This window comes from Dasypus novemcinctus, chromosome X, assembly GCF_030445035.2.
Source record: "Dasypus novemcinctus isolate mDasNov1 chromosome X, mDasNov1.1.hap2, whole genome shotgun sequence".
NCBI lineage: Eukaryota > Metazoa > Chordata > Mammalia > Cingulata > Dasypodidae > Dasypus > Dasypus novemcinctus.
The window spans coordinates 118,339,729-118,356,721 of record NC_080704.1 but is presented as its reverse complement, the minus strand read 5'-3'; the positions used below and the strand labels follow the sequence as shown (position 1 = coordinate 118,356,721).

Below are 16,993 nucleotides of genomic sequence, written 5' to 3'. Positions count from 1 at the left end.
GGGAAAATCAGTCAAGAAATTAAAATGTTACATAAGAAAATATTTACTTAACACAAAAGAAAGCAGTAAAAGAGGAAATGAAGAATGAAAAAAGACATGAGATATATACAAAACTAAAGGGAAAATGGCAGACATATTTTACATATGGGATGCATAGATGGGCTTGGGAGGTGGGGGTGGGTAGTTGGTGTCCCTCCTGAAATTATATTCAAAATTTTCATATGTTCATTTATGGGAAAGAAACTCTATAGTTCTCCTTAGAGTCTCAAAGAAACTCATTGCCCAACTTTCTAGATGGAGGTTAGCTAAGAAGCAGCTCCAGAATTTTGACTCCCCAGAATTCAAATTTGTCTTGAATTTCAGTCATGGAACAGAAAAAGAGCTCTGGGGGCTAAGCCAGGAGACCTGTGTTCTTGGGGAACCCACCTTCGCTTCTTAAGAAAAATCATTTATCGTCCTAAATTATCCCACTGTAAGATAAGATTAGACCAGACCAGCTTTGCACTCCCTGTTAATTTAATAATCAGTAGTTCCATGATGTATTTTCCCCAGCTTCCCTCCAAGAGACGAAAGGGCATATCACTGAAATCACCCTTAAGGCACCTCATCTGCAGTCAGAAAAAGACCTTCTCCAGAATCCCAGTTGCGAAGAGCACTTACTTGTAATATGGGTCACTGGAATACACGCTACTTCTTCTGGGTTGTCAGCTTTGAAGATGGAGAACTAAGAGGAATTGAGACCTGAATATTGTCTTGCTGATCTGCAAATCCTGATGCCAATGAGTCACAGGGCAGAGAAGCACATGGAAATTCACTGATGACTCCAAATCCTTCAGTCAACTTGCAGTTGCCTCTAACTCCCTCTATCTTTATATATGTGAGTGTATATATGTCTGTGTTACTTGCACACACACTAGTTTGTTCATTTCATTTTCCTTGCTCCCTCATTACTACTAATAAGGAAAAAAGGGGAGGGGGTAGGCAGAGGATTAAAAAGATAAAAGGCAAAGAAGGAAGGGAAAAAGAGAAGCCAAAAGCTGGCTTCCTGCCTAATTGGATAATCAAGCTAAGAAAAAGTTACTCATCTTCCTGTACCTCATCTTAAGTCAATCTGAGCTCAACTAAGGGGTTGCAAAGCAAAAAGTCCTGAAGGCTGGAAGTATCTGGGAAGGATTCCAACCATCTAAAAGAACCATATCAAAGCCAACTGACAAAACACATGGAGCCAATGCAGACCTTCCTCAGCTTCATTTTAGAAAAAGATCACCACGATTGTTCAGTAGAATAATAGGGAACACTAGTTAAGAGAGAGCCCATTAAAGCAGTTCCAAAGTCTGGGAAAGTTACTTGAATATTCTTGAGAGGCTGGTTGACGATAGCTTGTCATTCATTTGGAAAGAATTAGCTGTTAATATAACTCAATAGATAGTACATCTGCCTTTACAAACAGAGAGTGAATGAGAAATACAGAGAGGGAGGGAGGGAGGAGAGAGAAGAAAAAAAGGAAGGGATGAAGAAGAGAGAGAGTGAAAGAAAGAGAAGGGAGGAAGGAGGGAAAGAAGGAGGAGGTAAGGGAGGAAGGCAGGTAGACAGACAGGCACTGCTTTCTATATAGGGTAATTAAGACTGCTTTAAATCCTAGCGCTACCATTTACAAGCTGGGTGACTCAGGCAAATTAGTCAACCTCTCTGTGCTTCAGTTTCCACATCTATAAAATGGAGGTCATAACAGTACCTTACCTCATTAGTTTATTGTGAGGATTAAATAAATCAATCCATGTAAAGCATTTAGAAAAGTAACCGGTAGAAAGTAAGCACTCAAGAAGGGTCACCTGCTATTCCTGCTGCTGTTAAGGAAATAACAGCAGACTTCGTGACGATATATATCTTTGTTGTAGCACAATGCATGAAAACTTCACCAACAGCTTTCTTTTTTTCCTTTAAAATTTTCTTTTAAATGTTACATGAGGTCTCCATATACCCCCCCACCCCACTCACCCCATCCCTCCCACATCAACAAATTCTTCCATCACTGTGGCACATCCACTGCTCCTGGCAAATACATTCTGGGGCACCACTGCGCCACATGGACAGTGGTCTACATTGTAGTCCACACTCTCCCCCAGTCCACCCAGTGGGCCACAACAGGACACACAACGTCCAGCATCCATCCCTGCAGCACCACCCAGGGCACTGATCTTAGGTTTGTGACTGGGCCACTGGGGCCTTTATTTTCAGGCCTGTAAAAATGGACATCATAATTTCTGTTTATTCCCAATGCTTCTGCATGGAAAAGGATATTTGGCTGTCCTTGCATTAAAGGTCCCACTAGGAGAGTAGCAGTATGCCAGAGGAACCATATTCACTCAACTAATGGCAGACAGATCCTTGGTCTGAGATATGTGCTGGAAGCTCTCAAACTCAGTATCACTAACTATTAACCCAGAGGGGAAATCTCTGGAATACTTGTCCCTTTCTGGATTCTGACAGAGCTGCTGAAAATGGGAGAAAGCATCCCTCCATCCACCTGACCTCTCAATCTCCTAAGAAAACAGTAACAAGGTAGACATACAGATGGGATAAGATAGCACTGGATCCACTTCTCTGCCTTAGCAGGTTACCTCCACAAGCATGGAATAACTTTTGCTCCTCCACCACCCCTGGACCAGTAGGGAAATAATGCTATGGTGTGTAGAAATTAGCCATGAAAAAACAAAACAAAACAAAACATGTGGGTTTATTTTTTCAATTTGGAATATTTGCACCATTCTTTGATGTTGTACACTATAGCTCTGAGACCAAGGCAAGAGTTGTGATCCTACAGGTGAAGTCAAGCATGTTGCATAATGTGGGAAATAGAGACGAGAGAGAAAAGATAATTATGTCAACAGCCTGTCTGCTCATCCCAGCTCACTGGGGAACATGGAACTTAATACGTCCTGCCTAATACGGCATAGACAATGCTGCCTGCCCTTCCCCATCCCAATGTTCCCCTCATCTGGAACTTTAATGACTATCTCTAAGGGGCCTTAGGCAAATTGGAGGTCATGGTCTAGACCATATAATTCACCTGGGAGGCTGTTAAAATGCAGATTCTGGGATTGGATGTGGCTCAAGTCACTGGGCATCCATCTCCCGCATAGGAGGTCCCATATGCCCTGGGTTTGGTTCCCAGTGACTCCTGAAATAAACAAGCAAGAAGCAAAACAAACAAAAAAACCAACTCAGGGAAGCTGATGTGGCTCACTGGTTGAGTGCCAGCCTCCCACATACAAGGCCCCAGGTTCATTCCCCAGCCCAGGGACCTAAAAGAAAAAGCAGATTTTGTGCAATAGGTCTCAGATGGGACCTGAGATTCTGCATTTCTAACAAGCAGCACTCATCATGCTGATCCTCAGACCACATGAGTTATATACACTTTGAACATCTGAGTTGCAAGGGCATAGAGGGCACTGATTTTCCAAGAGTAGTCTGAAGAGCCCATGTCAGCATCACTTGGGGGCTTGTTACACATGTTCATTCCCTGGCATCACCCTAGACCTTCTCAATCAGACTGAACTTGGATGGGGCCTGGCAACTCCCATGTTAACCAGCCCCTCAGGTGATTCCTATGGGCCTTAAAGTTTAAGCACCATTTCACAAAATCAGGGGTTCTCAACTCTGGCTCCATGTTAGAATCATGTGGGATACTTTTAAAGGGCACCATATCCAGGCTGCATCACAGACCATGAATTCAGATTCTCGAAGGGTAGGTCCAGAGCATCAGCCATTTTTGTTTGTTGGTTTCAGCAGGTTTTTGTTTTTATTTTATGTTTTGTTTTTCTTTATTAGAGAGTCTGTGGGTTTACAGATTATACATAAAATACAGAACTCCTATACACCACCCCAACACCTATACCTTGTATTGGTGTGGAACATTTGCTACAATTAATGATAGCACATTTTTATAACTGTACTATTAACTAAAGTCTATGGGTTTTTAATTCTGTGACCATATATACAAGCTAATATTTCCCCTTTTAATCACATTCAGATATGCATTTCATTGCTGTTAGTTATGTTCACAGTGTTGTGCTACCATTTCTACCACCCATTACCAAAACATTTCCATAATTCCAAATAGGAACCTTATGCATTTTAAGCCTTAACTTCCCATTCCCTACCCCCAACCCATTCCCTAGTAACCTATATTCTAGATTCTGACTCTATGAGTTTTTCAGCACTGGTTTTAAAAGTGCCACCAGGCGTACTGGGTGCAGTGGGGGAAATGTAAACTACAATGTAAACCACTATCCATGTGGTGCAGCAGTGCTCCAAAATGTATTTACCAAATGCAATGAATATGCCATGATGATGAAAGAGGTTGTTGATGTGGGAAGAGTGGGGTGAGGGGCGTGGGGGGTATACGGGGACCTCATATTTTTTTAATGTAACATTTAAAAATAAAATAAAGAAGGAAAAAAAAACAGAAAAAAAAAGTGCCACCAGGGGAGCGGATGTAGCTCAAGTGGTTGAGCACCTGCTTCCCACGTACGAGACCCCGGGTTCGATCCCCAGTCCTCCCTAAAAACAAAACAAACAAATGAAAAAACTAACTCTCACTGGGGAGCAAATGTAACTCACTGGTTGAGCACCTGCTTCCCATGTACAAGGTCCTGGATTCAATTCCCCGTACCCCCTAAAAAAAATAAAAAGTGCCATCAAGTGAGCTTGGAGTATAGTGAGACTCCAAAATCACTGCATTGGATAAATGCTTTTTTTCTTTTCATTTCTACTGATGTATAACATGCATCTAGAAAAGTACAACTCTCATAGGGTATACATGAATATTTGGGGAAGCACTAAATCATCAGAGAGAGCAGAGCCTATCTGTGGTTTTATGATAAGGAGACTTGACCTCAAGTCCTAACTAGACCACTTAGAATTTATGTGACTCCGTGAGCATTGCTTCTGAATGTCAGTTTCTTCCTCTGTAAAACAAGAGGCCATAATATTTGCCCTATGTATTCCACACACCTATAAGTAAGTATAAAATGCTACACTAACCCAGAGACAGATAAAGTAGACACATCCCTGGGTACTGGTTCTTCTGAGGAGACCCACAGGTTCTATGGTCATGGCAGATGGAGTTCAGTGCCATGTCAGTTGGCCCTTCTTTGGAGTTTTTGTTTCTGTGTGATGGAGCTGGACTCAGATGTGATCTTTTTTCACAAGCCTCTCCTGTTACTTTTACCAGAACTGTAGTTGGTGCTGGGGTTTAATATATACCCAGGGGATCTGAATCTCTGGACTGACCATATGATAGCCAGGCCCTGAGCCTCAACAGACTTCAGCTCCTACAATCTGGTTTGTTGGACTTACCCCACTCAGCTAACATGGAGTTGAAGAATGTCGACCACCACACCATGGGGCCTAGAGTGCATACAACTGAAAGCAGGAGGATTGCATCCAGTATCCATGTGGAATCTAAACCCCCTCTTGACATAGATGTGGAATGGACACAACCAATCCAAGGTCCACAGGATGGAGGAATAGAGTATGGATTACAGTGGACTTACTGATATTCTATTCATGAACTATTGTGGTTAGTAATCGAGGAAAATGTGGCATTGGTGTGGAGAAAGTGGCCAAGGTGGATGCTTGGTGTGGGGAATGGGAGGAAGAGATGAGATGTGGAGGCGTTTCTGGGACTTGGAGTTGTCCTGGGTGATGCTGTAGGGACAGTTACCGGACATTGTATGTCCTCCCATGGCCCACTGGATGGAATGTGGGAGAGTGTGGGCTATGATGTGGACCACTGACCATGGGGTGCAGTGGTGCTCTGAGATGTATTTACCAAATGCAATGAATGTCTCATGGTGATGGAGGAGATTGTTGCTGTGGGGGGAGGGGTGGGACGAGGGGGATGGGGGGTGTGTGGGGACCTAATATTTTTTTAATATAATGTTGAAAAGATAAATAAAGACAAAAAATGCTACACTAAGAGGAAGAATTATAATTTCAAGATTTAATTTATGATATTAATGTATAAGGCAGATTAAGGTCATGGAAATAGAAAGCAGTAATCACAATTTCACAGGTAATTGCTTTCCCTGAGCTTATGGATGTTGCTTGCTGATCCCAACCTAGCTCCACATGTGGGAGTCTGAGTACAGGGCCCTGCCATCTCAGTCTTATAGTCCCTGCTTCTCTCTGTTAGTCTGTTACCCAATACCCTGTAAAAGTGGGATTCTACCTGCTAGTCACTGGGATTTCATGTATCCCAGACTGTCCCAGGGTAGTGGGTGAACAGGGAGAGAAGGAATCTAATTCTTGTCCAAGGGGTCCTTGGCATAGTAGACAGGCTCTGAGACTCCCTGGGAGATTATTCTGGGCCATTGTGAATGAGCCCCTTAGAACACCTGGAAACCTCAGTCTAAGGAGTGTGGGAAGGCCCTGGCTTTACTTTCTCTCCACCAGAAGCTTTCCAAAAGCTTCTGGAGGCTTTTTGTGGTCTGTCCTGATTCTGACTTAAACCCTTTTTGGAGTCCCAGAGTTCCACAAAATACTCCCACCACCATCAAGCTCCCCTGAATCCAAACTGGACTACGTCAACCCTCAGATATTTTTTAAATGGCATGGGCATATGGGCTAAGAATGAGGACAAACAAAAGATAATGAAGGAGGGCGCAAATACTGTTTTGTACGTTGCCAGTGCTCTCCTAGAATAGACTACTTACCAGCCGAGTATTTACCACAGGAAACAGCAAAGCCAGAAGAGCTCCATTCAACATGTGCATTTGTAGCCTAGAGGGGAAATAAAGTAAAGTCCAGATCACAATCAGACACTAATGCAAAGGTAAGGAAAAACTGTGTCAGGTTAAGTTATGCCACAGGAGAGACCACTATGTATACAAGTGGCTTGCTATGTAAAATGGCACTAGTGTTTTCACACATGAGATACAAATTAAAAGAAGCATATTTTGTACTCACTGAAATGTTCTGAAGAGCAATGCCATTGCTTCAAAATTCCCCCAACATTTCCTGAACATCCTTTGGTTATAACACTTCCATTACGTAATGAGCTCTGTGCTCCTTAAAGATGGTCAGTTCCAATCAATGACTTCACCTACTGCAGCTCAGGAGGCATTAGAAATGGGGAACTGCAGTAGCTAAATGCTCCATTATTATAGTAGAAACCTTCTGAGAATAATGCAGCTGCTTATTTACACAGTCATACCCAACCCCTTTCTCCAAAACAGAGACTAGGGCAGACAAAGACGACAACATTTTGCAAACTGTATTCCCCCAATTTCCTAGAAATGCCCTAAGTGAGAGGGCAAAAGTGGCAGCAGTCTAGGCTTTCTTTGATCTATTTTACATATTGGGCTCTGTGACTTAAAGACAAAACAAAAAGAAACTGGTAAAAAAAAAAGAAGAAGAAAACCACTGGTCTCCAGCATCAGGTAATGACCAATCCCAAACTTGTTAAAACACGTAACAGAAAACCTTTGTAAGTCAAGAATAATTAACTCAGGAAGAAACCCTTCTTGTGAGGACTCTTGGGGATAGATTTAAGCAGCTCCCTTCATCATTAAAGACAAATGATCCTTTTCTACCAAGAGAGAAGCAAACAATGACAGTCTCTTCCTCCTAATGAAAAGCTGCTTTGATGGGTCATGTACAACCCCCACCAATATCTAATGTGCCCCTTGGACCTCAAGACACTAGGCTGGATCAAGATTCTCTCTCTTTCTCTCTCTCTCTCAAACACACACACACCAGCAGCCCTTGGATAGCAAGAAATCTCTAATGCCCTGACTGGGAAAGCATGTCTTTTGGAGTTCACAGATGTGTGCCTAAGACCAAGGGACATCACAAGGAGACCCAAGAGAAGAGCACAGAAGCCACAGGGCTATATCTCATTTCTCCCGAGTCTGTTTCTTACTGCTGCTGTTTGTGTTATCAAGGCCATGATGATGATGATGATGTGCACTTAATAGGATCCAGGCAATTATCCAATTAACTGCTTTACATGCACTCTCACTTCATTTTTACACCAATCTTATGAGATAGGTACTAGGTACTATTATTATTCCCATTTTGTTGGCGAGGAAGCCAGATTCAGATAAGTGAAGTGGTCTGGTCAATGTCACACAAAAGATGGCAGAGCCAAGATCCAAACCCAGGTTTCTCTGAGTCCAGATCCGAAACTCCTTTGTCCTCACTGCCTTATGTCAGAGCCTCTCTCCCTCCCAAGTAGAACTTCAAATGGGGAGTCAGTGTTCCTTCCTTTTGGTTCCAGCGGACTCTCTACCTCCTTCTTCATTCCCTGCCCCAGGCTTAATGTGTTTTCAGTGGATGACTGAAGGAGGAAAACACTCTCAGGCCAGGCTAGGCCACCACAGTCCTATGGGTCTAAAGGACTTGGCTTGTCCATAAAAGGGAAGAAGCACATCAGGGCCACATCACTTCTGCCTCCCCACGCTGGCCAAGTTACCATGCTTTTTCATCAGGGCCACTCAAGGGGGCACTCCATGCTCTGGGAAACTGACTGTTGAAAACTCTGGCTCAATCCTCAGTGCCCAGAGCAAGAGTTGTGAAAAGTCATTGCAGGCCTGGAGTAGAGTCCAGCCTAACCCTGTCCCTGGGCCCTACTCTGTGACAGCCACAACATAAAAACTCACCCTGGGAGAAGAAAAACCACACTGATAGTTCAGTAAGGCTGGACTCTGGTGCCAGATTTTGCCATTGACCTTAAAAGAATGCTTGCATTTGTATACAGCCAATTAGACATTTGTTGTAGGTTCTCAAAATTCAATTTCCCAACTGACATTTATGCCAAGGAGTAAATTACCCTTACATATAAAGAAGCCTTGTATATGGATAATTACAAAAATATCTAACATGTATCGAGCATTTCTCTGAGTCAATCACTGGGCTGAGTATTCAAACACATTATCACATTTAACCCTCAGTTTTTATTTCTTCTTTCTCTTCCTCTTCTCCTTTTCTTCTTCATTTCATAGCTGAGAACACCAAGGCTCCAAGCAATTAAGTGACTTGCCAAAGGGCACACATACAATAAGTGGCAAAAGCAGAAATCATACTCAGGTCTTGCCAAGTTTCAAGCCTGTGCTTTTTGCTGCTGTACCATGTTTCAAACCCACTGCATAAGCATCATACATCATACACATACACACATATACACACACATATCAGACTGCAGGCCAGGCAAGAAAATGTTCTGGGATGCCTAAGGGTAGTAGAATGTCTTGAATATTTTTGTGGCAAAATGCCCCATTATACAGCTGCACTGCCTTATTCAGGCCTATGTCACAGCAAAACAGGTAACACATTAGCCACATCAGAGGAGAAGATTTTTTTTTTACTTTATACTCCCCTCCAGCCTACTACCCAGATTGCTATCAGGTACAAGAAAGGATACTGGTATACTAGAAGCTCCTGTGAGAGTTACAATGGAAACAATAATAGTACCACATCATAAGATGGTTATAAGGAGTTGATATTTATAAAGTTCTTAAAAAAACATATTATATATAGTAAGACTTATATAAGTGTTTGTTAAATAAATGGTGAGGAGATCATCAAAGACCTCAAGAAAAATGGATGGAGGCAGCAGACTTGGCCCAGTAGTTAGGGCAATCGTCTACTACAAGGGAGGTCCGTGGTTCAGACCCCGGGCCTCCTTAACCCATGTGGAGCTGGCCCACGTGCAGTGCTGATGCGTGCAAGGAGTGCCATGCCACGCATGGGTGTCCCCACATAGGGGAGCCCCTCGCGCAAGGAGTACATCCTGTAAGGAGAGCTGCCCAGTGTGAAAGAAAGTGCAGCCTGCCCAGGAATGGTGCCGCTCACACGCAGAGCTGACATAACAAGATGACGTAACAAAAAGAAACTCAGATTCCGGTGCCACTGATAACAACAGAAGTGGACAAAGAAGACGCAGCAAACAGACACAGAGAGCAGACAACTGGGGCGGGGGGGGGGGAGGGGAGAGAAATAAATAAATAAATAAATCTTAAAAAAAAAAGAAAAATGGATGGAGGGAAGGGAAGGAGGGAGAGAGAAGGGAAGGAAGGAAGGGAGGGTGGGAGGAGGGGAGAAGGGGGGAAGGAAGGAAGGAAGATGGAGGAGTGAGGAAAAAAGAAAGGAAAATCATTATAGAAAACCAAACTGTTTAAAAAATTCAAAGTATGAGAAAGAGGTCCAGAATAAGCAAAAAGACAGACTGAAGGCCAGAACTAAGGAGTAGATCTTGGAGACAGAGACCTTACAGTCAGTCACATTTATAAACCTCATTCTTGCCAGCTCAAAGTCTTGGCCATTACCATTGTCACTAGTATTTTCTATAAAACTTTTTCTTTATGTATAGGATACTGTTATATGATAAGAGTCATGAGTTTGAGTCCCTTCTAGGTCAATTAATTTCATTAAATTTACCTCCACAGACAATCAACCATTATTGTATGCCTAACACTGTTCCAGGTGCTGTAGGGAAAAGGAGATCTGCATAAGTAAGACAGAGTGCCTTTCCTCAAGAAGCTAACAATCTTTCTGGGAAGACAAGAAACAAAATAACTAGAGGAAATGTAGTGTAATGGTTAAGTACTTAGGGTTTGGAATCAAACCTATGTTCAAATACCAGCTCTACCACTCACTGGCTGAGTGACTGGACAAGTCACTTAAACTATGTATATCAGTTTCCTCAATTGTAAAATGTGGCTAATAACAGTGTTGACCTGCAAGAGTTATTGTTTAGAGAATGACATCATGCAAAATGATCAACATAGTGCCTAGGATAGAGCAAGCACTCAATATGCGGTGGCTATTACTATCTTTAATCAAGCAATGTAAATTAATATTTCATTATTATTCATGACAACAAAGGAAGCTATTAAAAACGTTTGCAAGATGACATATTCCAATTTAGCAGTTTTTTACAACCAAGGGTCAAAAGACATGGGACAGATGACAAGCTCTGTGGGTGGCTTGAAAGAGAAATAAGGGGTGCTGGCTGGAGAGTTCAGGATGGTTTTGTGGCAGAGATGAAATTTGAGGCAGACAGCTAAAATTAGGAACTCTTTACTCTATCCAGCTAGCTTATTAAATACGACAGGAGTTTTGATTCCAGGTAAGATGGAATAAGCACATTCTGCCCTATCTCTCTCTTAAATGCAACTATAAAATCTAGACAGGATATCTGGAGCAACTATTTGAATCCTGAAAAGTAAATAGTAGCAGGAGGATTGGGAAAGAAGACCACCACACTAGTGGAGAGCTGCCCATTTTTCCTTCTCCTTCTCAACACATTGGAAGGGAGCACCATGGGGCAGAAAAAGAGGTATTCAGGAGAGCGTGTTAGTTCTGGCTATGGAACAAGAAAGAGAACTCCTAATTCTCAGAGAGTATATGGAATCCTTCGTTTTCCTTCCCTCTTTCTTTCTCATTTCTGACACACCCCAGCCCACAAGCAACCAATGGTAGCAGAAGCAGCCTGCAGCAGTAGGTACCTACACAAGCCAAAACTCTGAGGCACATAAACCCTCCTTTCCATTTGGTAGAACTGTGGTCTTAAAATGGTAGGGCCAATCCCAGTACCTTTCCTCTCTGTCTTCATGCCATTTGAACCCAGACAAGAGCACAGTTGTGGAACTTCATGTCAGAGCTAGGTAACTGAAGCCTTAGTTTTCTATCTAGTTGAATGAAAAGAGGAGCCCAGGAACTGGAAAGTACCAGGAAGATTGCAGAGAGAAAGGAGCTCAAAATAGCAATCCTATAAAGTTATTGATGAATTCCTGGGCCTACACCCAAGCTGAGCATGTATGGATTTCATTCTATTCTACATGCCAAAGACTAAGAAATAAACAGATAGAGCAACCACCCCAGTCACACACAGGCCTCTGGGTGGCACATACACAGGACAAATCAGAACAGCTCTGCAAAGAGTATAAACCGAGCTGACATTGGAACAACAGACTATAACTTGTAGCCCAAACCTAGCCAGGTGAACTGCCTGCTAAAACAAAAGTATCAACATTTTCTTCAGGATTTAAACAAGATGCAGTCTCATAACACAGTACTCAAAATGTCCAGGATACAATCCAAATTCACTCAGCATACAAAGAAAAATGAAAATCTCAAGTCACATGGGAAAACTCAATTAAGAGATATTGACCATAAAATGATACAGATGCTGGAATTATCTGCCAAAGACTTAAAAGCGGCTATAATAAAAATGTTCCAACAAACAATCAGGAAAACTATTGAAACCCAATTGGAAAAACAAAGTGTCAGTATAAAAAAAGAATAGAATATATAAAGAATCATGGAAATTTGAGAAATAAAAAGAATAGTAACCAACATAAAATATTGGATACCCTCTATAAAAAAACTGAGATGATAACTGAAAGAGTCAGGAAACTTGAGGATAGATCAACAGAAATTATCCCCTATGAACATTAGAGAAAAAAATTTTAATGAACAGCTTCTCAGGGACCTTTAGAATAATAACAAAAGGTCTAACTGTGTCATCAGAGCTCCATTAAGAGTAAAAGAGCTAAAAAAATATTTAAAGAAATAATGGGTAAAACTTTCCAAGTCTGGTAAAAGATATAAAACTACAGATTCAAGAAGCTGAGCGAAACCAGGAACAGGATAACACACCCTCCCCTGGAAAAAATCACTCCCACACATATCATATTCAAACTGCTGAAAACTAAACACAAAGAAAAAATACTGAAAGCAAGCATAAAAAGCATAAACAAACAAGCATTATCAGTGGAGTGACTGGATTTCCCATCATAAATCATGAAGGACTGAAGGAAATGACACAATACTTTTTTTTTTAATAACACTGCTGTTGGGGTGTAACTCACAAACCATAAAATTTACCCTTTTAAAGTGTACAGTTCAGTGGCTTAGAGTACATTTACAATGTTAGGCAACCATCATCACTATCCAGTTCCAAAACATTTTCATCATTCCAAAAGGAAACTGCATACACATTAATCATTTGCTCCTCATTTCCCTCCTTTCCCAGCCCCTCAAAACTACAAATCTTCTTTCCAGCTCTATAGATTTGCTAATTCTGGGCATTTCATATATATAGAATCATAAAATATATGACCTTTTGTGTTTGGCCTCTTTCACTTAGCATAATGTTTTCTAGATTCACCCATATTGTTGCATGTATCAGTATTTCATTTCTTCTTATGCCATTTACCAGTATACTACATTTAGTTTTATCTATTTATCAGTTGATGAACATTTGCATTTTCCCCATTTTTGGGCTAATATGAATAATGATGCTATGAACATTCATGTAAAAGTTTTTGTGTGGACATATGTAATCAATTCTCTTGGATATATTCCACTTCTATGTTTAACCTTCGGAATAACTGTCTATTTTCCAAAGCAGGAGCACCATTTTACATTCCCAACAGCAATGAATGAGAGTTCTGATTTCTCCACATCTTCTTGAACACTTCCAATTGTCTTTTATGTCTTTAATGCCATGGTAGTGGGTGAGAAGTTGTATCTCACTCTGAATTTGATTTGTGTTTCTGTAATAACTTAGGGTGCTAGTATCTTCTCATGTGCTTATTAACTATTTCTAAGTATTCCCTGGAGAAATGTCTATTCAGGTCCTTTACCCAATTTTAAATTTGGTTATTTCTGTCTTCATGGTTGAGTTGAGTTGTTTACATATTCTGGATACTAGACCCATATCAAATATATGATTTGAACATTTTTTTCTTCCATTTGGTAAATTATCTTTTCACTTTCTTAATTGTGTCTTTTGAAGCACCAAAATTTTTAATTTTGATGAAGTACAATTTCTATTTTTTCTTGTGTTACATATGTTTTTGATGTCATAACTAAGAAACCATTACCCAATACAAGTTCAAAAATATTTATTCCTAAGTTTTCTTCTAAGAGCTTTATAGATTCAGCTCTTACATTTATGTCTATGAAACATTTTGAGTTAATCTTTGTATATGGTGTGAGGTACAGATCCAAATCCATTCTTTTCCATGTTGATATCCAGAAGGTCCAGCACCACTTGTTGAAAAGAGTATTTCTTCCCCATTCAATTGTCTTGGCACCCTTGAAGCAAGCCAAGCACAAAAGGACAAATTTGTGTGATTCTGCTATTATGAACTAAATATAATGAGTAAACTCTGTAGTTAATAGCTAGAATATAAGTAAACAGAGAAAAGAAATGTTGTTAGAGAATGGAAAGCTGAGGTTTAATTATTGCAGTGCAGAATTGGTAAAAAGCTGTTTGTAAATGTTTGGAAAATGAATAGAAATGGTGAAAGCACATCATAGGATTTGTAATTACTAGTACTAACACATAGGTATGATGGTTTTTGTGGTTTTTTTTCCCCTTTGTTTTAGAGTAATGCAAATGCTCTAATATTGATTGAAGCAATAAATGCACAAATCTGTGATTATTCCAAATGCTAGTGCCTGCACACTTTAGATTAATTATATGGTTTATGAAAACAAAAAACAATAGGGTGAGTTGGATAAAAAAATACACCAAATGTAAGGTAGGGACTATAGCTAGTAGTAATACTTTGATGATGCTCTTCCATAATTTGTTACAAATGTTTCACAAAAATGCAAGGTATTGGTGGTGGGGTGATGTATGGGAGCCCTGTATGATCTTATGCATGTTTGTTTTATAAGTTCACAACTTTCACTTTTCACTTATTGTTTATGTATGTTCATGTATGAATGCTATACATCAATATATTTTTTAAATGATAAAACAAAAAAAACACGATCAAATGTAAAGGAATAATTAATTAAATTTTTTTTTTTTTACTGAGTTACCACCTTTATACATGTCAGCCTTTTAAGTAGCCAGAAGCAGATATCTGTAACTGCTATAAATCACTGAACTGTAACCCAGATGCCTTGTTTCTTTAATGCTGATGCTATGTTGTTTTTTTTTTTTAATTTTTTTATTTTTTATTGACTTTGTAATAATATTACATTAAAAATATATATGTGAGGTCCCATTCAACCCCACCCCCCCACCCCCCCTCTCCCCCCCCCAACAACACTCGTTCCCATCATCATGACACATCCATTGGATTTGGTAAGTACATCTTTGGGCACCTCTGCACCTCATATACATTGGTTCACATCATGGCCCATACTCTCCTCTATTCCATCATGTAGGCCCTGTGAGGATTTACAATGTCCGGTGATTACCTCTGAAGCACCATCCAGGGCAGCTCCATGTCCCGAAGACGCCTCCACCTCTCATCTCTTCCTGCCTTTCCCCATACCCTTTGTCCATTATGTCCACTTTTCCCAATCCAATGCCACCTCTTCTATGTGGACACTGGATTGGTTGTGTCCATTGCACCTTTATGTCAAGAGGAGGCTCAGATTCCACCTGGATGCTGGATGCAATCCTCCCATTTCTCAGTTGTAATCACTCTAGGCTCCATGGTGTGGTGGTTGTCCTTCTTCACCTCCATCTTAGCTGAGTGTGGTAAGTCCAATAAATCAGATTGTAGGTGCTGGAGTCTGTTGAGGCTCAGGATCTGGCTATCACATTGTCAGTCCAGAGATTCAAATCCCCTAAATATATCTTAAACCCCAACATTAACTGCACCTCCAGCACATTAGCATGAAAGTCTTATGAAGGGAGATCCCATCTGAGTCCAGATTCATCACACATAAACACCATTTCCAAAGAGGGGCCATCTGCCCTGGTAGTTAACCCCATCGGCCATGACCATAACTCCCATGGGTCTCTTTAGCCCTCAAAGGAACCAATATCTGGGGGTTGTATCTGCTTTATCTGTCTCTCTGACTCTGCTCAGTTGTGCATGAGGGCAAACCTTCTGCCAGCCTCCAGACTCTTTTTTAGAAACTCGTAGCCATATAAACTCATTTCTCCTTTCCATTTCCCCCTTACTTTAGGTCAAACAGCATTTTAAAGTCATGGTATTTTATGTAGACATGGATATTCTGCTGATCCGCATTGAACCTTCCGTATAAGGTCATTTTCCAGTTGCATCATCAGTTGGTAGTTGATAGTGGTCCCTCGTTGCCAGGGAGGCTCATCCCCGGGTGTCACGTCCCACGCTGGGGGGAAGGCATTGCATTTACATGCTGAGTTTGGCTTCGAGACTGGCCACATTTGAGTAACATGAAGGCTGACAGAAGGAAATTCCCAGGCACAAAGTTGCTCTAGGCCTTGTTATTATTTTGGGTTTATCAGCTCACAAGCATAGTCATTAGTATCAGGGGCTCACTGTTGAACCCTCACTCCCTCCCGTTCCCCACCACTGTACCTGGGAGACTGTCGCTGCTCCCCTAGGGACCACGACAGAGCACCACTGGCCAGGAACCCAGTACCCCCCCTACTGTGGTTTTTAATTGTTGCCACTATGAGTATATCCAAACATTACCATGCACCCTGGACATATGTTCTGTACAGCTCCCTGTCAGTCATATATCACCTGTCATTGGTATCCCATACCAGTATCCCTCCATTGCCATTGTTGAAACACTCTGTGATCCAGAACTCCCCGAAATTTGAAGCCCAATATAATGTCATGGTCCCTTACTAGGGAATGGCATATAGCGATGAGTTTAAAGGATAGATAAAGAACTTGGATAAAGTTAGATAAAGAACTTAGATAAAGAATGTTGACTTGAAAAAATTCCACATCCTATTTTTTTCTTTTTTTTTTTTTCCCCCCCCCCCCCCTAATTATTCAGCTTTTCTTCACAGGAGTCCTAGACCACAGCAATGTATATATATAATATACAGCACTCCCACACATCCACCAGAAAACCTTTTCCCTTCCACAGTGATACTCTTACGCCCTATTCATATCATATTTACTTAAAGTGATGTACAGAGTCTGAGACATTAGCTTTCTAACAAGGTGACATCTGTGTTTACATTATGGTGCATACTTTAGGATACACAGTTCTTTACATTTTTAGTTATCCTATG

General features: G+C 41.0%; 1 protein-coding gene across 3 annotated transcripts in view; it reads right to left on the bottom strand.

The window, feature by feature from the left end:
- Window positions 1-16,993, bottom strand: part of TMEM164 (transmembrane protein 164) — a 272,538-nt gene that overhangs the window by 94,616 nt on the left and 160,929 nt on the right. For all 3 annotated transcript variants that reach the window (XM_058291368.2, XM_058291367.2, XM_058291369.2), the window contains exon 4: window positions 6,720-6,786. In XM_058291368.2, the coding sequence (XP_058147351.1) occupies window positions 6,720-6,786 (67 nt within the window). The remainder of the gene's footprint in view (window positions 1-6,719; window positions 6,787-16,993) is intronic.